Source organism: Terrapene carolina, unplaced genomic scaffold (assembly GCF_002925995.2).
Source record: "Terrapene carolina triunguis isolate 2854851 unplaced genomic scaffold, T_m_triunguis-2.0 Scaffold662, whole genome shotgun sequence".
Taxonomy (NCBI): Eukaryota; Metazoa; Chordata; order Testudines; family Emydidae; genus Terrapene; species Terrapene triunguis.
In genome coordinates, this window is record NW_020665013.1 from 48049 (window position 1) to 55806 (window position 7758).

Here is a 7758-nt window from a genome sequence, read left to right on the forward strand (position 1 = left end):
TCCTGTTCTTTTTGCGGATACAGACTAACACGGCTGCTACTCTGAAAAAAGTGCATAGTATTATCACATCCAAGTTGAGACAAACTTTCTGCTATGGCTTGGAGTTGGGAGCTGTGGCAGGCACTTTCTGAAGTTCTCATGGCATTATTGCCAGGCAAGGAACGGGGGGAAAGGGAATAGGGGAGATGATAGTTTCCAAACCCCCTCTACATTTTTACAGCACAGAGAAGTCCAGGAGCAACAAGCAGAGTATGTCCTTCTGTAGCTTATCTGGACAGCTCTGGAGATAGTTCCTGCCTGCTCCCTTTTGCTCTGCTAAGCATGCGGCTTTTATATAGCCCTCATGATTACAGACACGTGCCAAACACCTCAGAAAACCTGTGTCATTTTAATTGTCTTATTATGCTGTTGTGCTTGTGAAGAATATGTTCATATTAGTGACTCATTTAGAGGTAGCACCAGGCTTTCTGTAGTGAGGCCTCGTCTGTATTCAGACTTGCACCAGTTTAACTAAAGGTGTGATTTTAAACCAATTGAGTTAAAGTGATGAAAAACACTGTGTGGATGCTCTTAATTCAGTTTAAACCTAGAGTATATCAATTTTCCTTATCAAATTAAACTGAATTGATATAAACCTGGGTAAACTGAACTAAGGCTACATCTACACTAGCACTTTTGTCGGTAAAACTTTTATCAGTCGGGGTGTGAAAAAACACATCCCTGACTGACAGAAGTTTCACTGACAAAAGTGCCGGTGTGGACAGCACTAGGTCAGCGGGAGACGCTCTCCTGCCGTTCATTGGAGGTGGTTTTATTATGCTGGCAGGAGGGCTCAGGTCTGTAGTATAGACATAGCCTAAGTGTCCACACAAGGCCTTGTCTACAGAGAAAGTTGCAGCGGTTTAACTAAGGCCCTGTCAACACTTACAAGCTGCCCGGTACTGATGCACAGCTGCAAGAGTGCTCGTGTAGCACGTTATGCTGATGGGAGAGAGCTCTCCCGTCGATATAATAAACTAGCTCAGTGAGATGCTCTCCTGCCGACATAGCGCTATGCACACGAGTGCTTACGACGGCAAAACTTATGGCGCTCAGAGGAGCTGTTTTTTTCACACCCCCGAGTGACTAAAGTTCTGCTGACATAAATGCTAGTGTAGTCATGGCCTAATTGTGTGATTTTAAACTGGTGTAAACTTCTATGCGGACACTTATTTTGGTTTAAAGCAGGCTCACTGTGGTTCAGCCTAAATCAGCTGGGAACAGATTTAATCAAAACTGAAGTAAAAATGTCCATGCTGGGGTATGCACTGATTTAATTGAAATTGATTTTTAAACCAATATAAAGTTAAACTGAAGCAACTTTGAATATAGACAAAGCTGCTGGAGAAAACTAGCTAATTTTCTGAAGTATTTCTAGGGGAAACAATTATTAGCTGATAATCACTGGTGTTTCACAGACATGAAATGCCCAACTTGAGTGTGTGAGACTTCCTCAGGTGGTGTGAGGACCAGCTTGAATGCTCTATTTGCCCATGAATTAGAGAGTTTACCCAGACACTCCTACTATCTTGGTTAAATAATTCAACCACAATAGAACTTCTCACATTCTCCCTTTGCTAATATGCAGACTTAGTGATTCTCACCAAAGCACTGGTGGTCTTCCTCCTTCTTTAAAAACTAGATGGCAGAGACATTGTCATGTGATTTCCTATTACTGAGACCTTATTGCTTTTTATAAAATATGCTAGAACGAATTTGCTAGTCTACTACAAAGTATATCATCAGGAACCACAGTCAAAATAAATGACCACATTACATTTGTGGATCTGTGTGTGTTTGTTCCTTGCAGAATTAGGCAACCATCTGCAGCAGAAGTTTCTTTCTGTTTGTCAGTTCTTTGAGGCATGGATCATCTTTTTGTTCTGTGTTTGTACAGCGCCTAGCACAATCCGGGCCTGGTCCATGGCTGGGGTTCCTAGGCACTAGCACAATACAACTAATAAATAGTAATAATTTCCGCATTCTGTAGGGATTCTGACTCCATCTTTCCTCTGTTCACAGACATCTCTGGCAGTCCTGTAAGTCTGGATGTTGGGATGTGCAGGTCCCACTGTTCATCCCAAAGGATAAACTCACATCAGTCTGGATTTCCCAAACATTCCTCTATGCTGGACTTTCTTAGAACTAAAAAGGTGAGAAATGTGCATCTCTGTGTTTTACTATCCCCACAATGGGAGCAGTTACATCCAGAAGTAGGTCATGCATTATGGTTTTCTATATGCTCCTAAATAGATCTCCTGAAATATACTAAACTGTTCATCTAACATATTGTCCTGCCAGCCGACAAACAAGTGAGGTAACTGAGTTACAGGAAAGGAAACTAATTCTCCTTGGGTGTCAGACACCTGCTGTGGGAGAAACAGCCACAGCTCAGTTGTATATGGAGATACGCAGGTTAGACAAACACTTGTCAGGGATTTGTCCTGCCTCAGTGCAGGGGACTGGACTAGAAACAGCGTTGCCAACTCTCATGATAATTATTGTTTTCCTTAAAGCCCCAGTCCCAGGAGTCAAGTGGTATGTGATGATTTCAGCCTTCATTCCTAAAGAAAAACTAAGTTTCTAGCCCTCGTGGCTGAGGAGGAAGCTTCAAAATGTGACCCCAGTGCAGCCTAAAGGCTCAAAAAACAGAAGGCAAATAAAAAGAGCAGCAAATCTATTATTTGTACATAATCTCAGGATTGTAAAGCCAATCTCATGATTTTTGGTGAGCCTGACTCATGATTTTTGAACATTTGGGGTTGGCAATAGTGCTTCCAGTCCTATATTTCAATGATTCTGCAATGTTTCCTACGTTATAATATCTTGACTAGATGGTGTTTGATGGACTTTGGGACAGTGGCATAGCTAGGACAGGAAAACTGTGTGGGCCCCAGCTTTTGGGTGGGCGGGCAATGACGGGGGGTGAGGAGGGCAGGAGGGATGGGGGGCCCTGGGAGGGGGTGCAGGAGGGATCCAGTGCCCAGGGATGGGGGACATGTGGGGGTGGGGAGGCCATGCTGGGGCTTGAGCTCTGCCCGCCCCTCCTGACCCCAGCCCCGTGTCCATCAGCCCGGCCATGTGGCGCATCCCTCTCCTACTGGTGCTGCACGTTGCTGCCCTGGTCTCTGGCCCCAGCACTAGACCCACCCACATGAGGCACATACCCCTCCCCCCCCACCGCGGGGCTAGCCCTGGGGCTGGAGACTGGGGCAGGGTAGGAGAGGGACATGGCCGGGCTGACAGACACCGAGACAGGGTCAGGAGTCTCAGCCTGTGGATTCGGGTGTGGCTATGCCCCTGCTTTGGGATCACTTAACGTCCCCCCCACCCTTGCAGCCTAGCACTGGTGCTGGTACTTTAGGCCACATCTGCTCTACACTAGGTCCCAGTAATTAAAAACCTCTTTCCTGAGCTTGTCAGTTTGCACAGGTGGGAAGAGGCCAAATGCATTTTCCTCTGAGTGAGTAAAATTGGCAGCCACAGAATCAGATTATTTGTTGTGGTGTTAGCCTCTCTCTACTTGGCCATCGGGGCTCTCACAGCAGATCCTTAGTGGGGATACTTTCCCTCCCTGTGTGTAAAATAACCCTGGGACACTTCAGCCAAGACAAAGAACCCTAATTAACAAACTAGCAAGAGCCTGTGCTGTTAAGGACTTGTCTACACCCAAAAGTTGCAGCATTTTAACTATATCAGTATAAATAAAACAGTACAAGCCCTTAGAGTGGACACAGTTATCCTGGTATAAATGTGATCTGTATCAGGATACTTATTCCTACAGAGGGAGGGGCAGTATTCATAAGCATATTTTCCACTCCACTTTCCAAGTCATTAATGAAAATATTGACTAGTACTTGAACTAGAACACAGCCCTGCAGGACAGCGCTAGATACATTTCCCCAATTTGACAGTGTACCATTGATAACTACTCTTTGAGTATGTTTTTCCAACCAGTTTTGCATCCATCTTACAGTAATTTAATCTAGACCCACATTTCCCTAGTTTGCTTATGAGTATGTCATGGGGGAATGTGTCAAAAGCCTTACTAATGTCAAGGCAAATCATGTCTACAACTTCGCCCCATCTGCTAGACCAGTAACCCTGACAAAGAAGAAAAATAGGTTGGTTTGGTATGACCTGTTTGTGACATAGATTCATAGATTCTAGGACTGGAAGGGACCTCGAGAGGTCATCGAGTCCAGTCCCCTTCCCTCATGGCAGGACCCAATACTGTCTAGACCATCCGGATAGACATTTATCTAACCTACTCGTAAATATCTCCAGAGATGGAGATTCCACAACCTCCCTAGGCAGTTTATTCCAGTGTTTAACCACCCTAACAGTTAGGAACTTTTTCCTAATGTCCAACCTAAACCTCCCTTGCTGCAGTTTAAGCCCATTGCTTCTTGTTCTATCCTTAGAGGCTAAGGTGAACAAGTTTTCTCCCTGTCCCTCCTCCTTATGACACCCTTTTAGATACCTGAAAACTGCTATCATGTCCCCTCTCAGTCTTCTCTTTTCCAAACTAAACAAACCCAGTTCTTTCAGCCTTCCTTCATAGGTCATGTTCTCAAGACCTTTAATCGTTCTTGACATCTCCATGCTGACTACGCCTTATAACTCTATTATCCTCTAGGTGCTTACAAATTGATTGTTTAATAATTTGTTCCAGTATCTTTCCAGGTATTGAAGTTAGGCTAAGTGGTCTATAATTACCCGGGTCCTCTTTGTTCCCTCCCCCCTCTTTTTAAATATACTGTTACCTTGTGACTGTTCTGTGCAGTTGCAGGATAGGCAGATGGAGCTGCCTCTGTCGACTGGAGCAGAACGTTCCTGCCCTTTGGATTCCCATTGTGAACCCACTAGAGTTCACGTGGAGCGGGTGCTGCTGTTTGAAGGGGTTCAGGAAGTGGAAGTGATTGAGGCCTGCCAGTGTAACGCAAGCCCAGAGGAGTGTCTCCGGCTGCCATCCCTGAAAACCTTCTTTCCGGACACCCAGTTGGAGTTCACGGTGGATGTTGGAAAATGCTCCAATCCAGGCCATGCAAGAGGTATGGAAAAAGAGGAGGAACTTTTCCTTCCTCATCTCATGGGGTGGGCGAGAGGAGGAGATGAGCTGAGGAGGTGAACACGGGGAAGGGGGGGTTACTCCTTGTCATATCTCAGGGCTGGGATCAGCACCTCAGATGCTAATATTGCAACTTGAGAACGCCAGGTGAAATCTAAAAAACTCCCTTATCCTACTTAAAGCCATGTCTGACTCTTGGTTAGACAGGAGGGTAGTTCATATGATCTGGAATTTAATGCAAGCACCTTGCACTGAGGCAGCAGGGTGTATGGATTAGGTTTGGGGCTTGATGCTGAGGACTCCTGGGTTCTAGTCCCACCTGTAGTGCAAACACTTGACCTCCTTGTGCCTGAATGCCCTCTTCTGTAAAATGGGTTTGATGATAATTTTTTGCCTCTGGGAGTTGATGTGAGGACTGATAATGCTCTGCGCCGTTCACCTGAAGATAATTTACATGGAGTGCCTGCAGGCCCAGCGTGCTAAAGGGATGCTGAACAGGTCGAGGGGCCACCCACCAGATGAGATATTACAGTGAGTGCAGACCGAACAGCGGCACCGCTGTAAGGTCTCCCAGGTAGTCACTCGATGCCGACAGGAGAGAGCTCTCCTGCCAGCATAACTAAATCACCCCCTACAAGCGGCAGTACTCTTTTGGCAGGAGAGCATCTCCCACCGACACAGCGCTGTCCACACTGGCACTTTTTTCGGTGAAATCTCCGTTGGTCGGGGTGTGTTTTTTTTCCTGACAGACAAAAGTTTTACCAACAAAAGTGCTTGTGTAGACAAAGCCTAAATTTGCAGATGATATTGAAAGTGGAGGCTGAGCAAACAGTGATGAACAGTGCACCCAGCTTGCAAAGGAGTGGGCAGTAGGTGGCTAATGCATTTAACTGGAGACAAATACCAAATAATTGGGATAGTAGCAATGAACTTGTCTGGGAAATATGCACTGAATGGAACAATGATCAGGTGTAAGGATATGGGAGTGAGGATTACTGTGGAAAAGATCCTGGAAACCCTCACTTTAGAACACAGCTGTAGAAAAGAGGTAAACAATCCTAGGGGCTTGTCTACTGGGGGAAATGGACCAGAAGAGCTACACCTCTACCCCAATATAACACTGTCCTCGGGAGCCAAAAAATCTTACCGCGTTTTAGGTGAAACCGCATTATATCAAACTTGCTTTGATCCGCCAGAGCACACAGCCCCGCCCCCCCGGAGCGCTGCTTTACTGCGTTATATCCGAATTCGTGTTATATCGGGGTAGAGGTGTATTGTGGAATAAACTCTTCTGAAATAACTGGCGATGGAGACATTCTGGTCTAGAATTTATTCTGGAATAATTAGCCTGCTTTGTGAGCACACAATTATTCCAGAATTAAAGTGACTTTGTGCCCTAAGTGATGTTTGATGACACAGGAAGGATTCGAATTCAGAATGCAGAACCTTACTTGGGGGAGGCGGATCCAAGGAGGATAGAGGTTATGACCAATGGGGTTCATGGTGCCTGAGAAGGGACTCAGGCTGTGTCTACACTGCACACCTTACAACGGGGCAGCTGTGTCACTGCAGCTGTGCCGTTGCAAGGTACACAGTGTAGCTGCTCTTTGTCACTGGGAGAGAGCTCTCCCGGCGACAAAATAAAACCACCTCCAACGAGGGGCGGTAGCTTCATAGCTGGGAGAGCGTCTCACATCGCTGCTTTTCATCGTTAAAACTTTTGTCGGTCAGGGGTGGTTTTTTTCACATCCCTGAGCGACAAAAGTTTTCATGGAAGTGCGGTGTTGACATAGAGGCTGGTTTGCGATTGAGGGATGAGCACAGTAGGTGAATGATCCTGCTAGAACAGGGGTTCTCAAACTGGGGGTCGGGACCCCTCAGGGGTTATTACTTGGGGGGTCGCAAGGTGTCAACCTCCACCCCACCCCCCACTTTGCCTCCAGCATTTATAATGGTGTTAAATATATAAACAAGTGTTTTTAATGGATAAGGGGGGTCGCACTCAGAGTCTTGCTATATGAAAGGGGTTACCAGGACAAAAGTTTGAGAGCCACTGTGCTAGAATAATCAGCAGTGAAACAGTTGCTAGTTAGGTTTCAAAGTTAACATCACATTGAAATAAAAGGGGTGCAGTTTACATCACACTTTACAGGCCTCCGGACAGCAATTCCAGGCCCCCGGGCAGAACAGTCAATGGGCCCCCTAGAAAAGGATGTGCCCTCCCGGCTGCCTTCGCCACTGCCGGTGCCACCCCACTCGCGCCTAGGAGCCAGGGCCGGATTAACTTTTTGTGGGCCTGGCGCCAAACATATTTGTGGGTCCCCCTGGGGGCAATGGAGCATGGTGCAGGGAGGTCAGTCCCTGGAGCGAGAAGACGGCCAGGGGCAATGGGGCATGGCATGGAGGGGGAGGTCCTGCTTTGCCCAGCCCAGTGCAGGGCACTGTTTACAAACCAGCAGTTGCCAGCCGCACAATGGCCTTGTGCTGCCAGTGTGCTCCTTCCCCTCTGGGGCGGGCCCATGCCGTGCCACACAGCCCCCCCACCCAACACTCCCCAACTACCTATGTCCAGCTTCCCCCAGACCCGTTATGCCGCGTGCCCCCCCGCCTACAGCCCCACCCCAACTGCCCAGCATTCCCCCCGCCCA

The 7758-nt window shown here is 47.1% G+C and overlaps 1 protein-coding gene across 1 annotated transcript in view; it reads left to right on the forward strand.

Annotated features, from left to right (window-relative positions):
• The window catches only part of LOC112116726, a 26906-nt gene that overhangs the window by 4736 nt on the left and 14412 nt on the right, over positions 1-7758 (forward strand). The window contains exons 3-4 of the mRNA XM_029913471.1: positions 2062-2192; positions 4826-5093. Of these exons, the coding sequence (XP_029769331.1) occupies positions 2062-2192; positions 4826-5093 (399 nt within the window). The remainder of the gene's footprint in view (positions 1-2061; positions 2193-4825; positions 5094-7758) is intronic.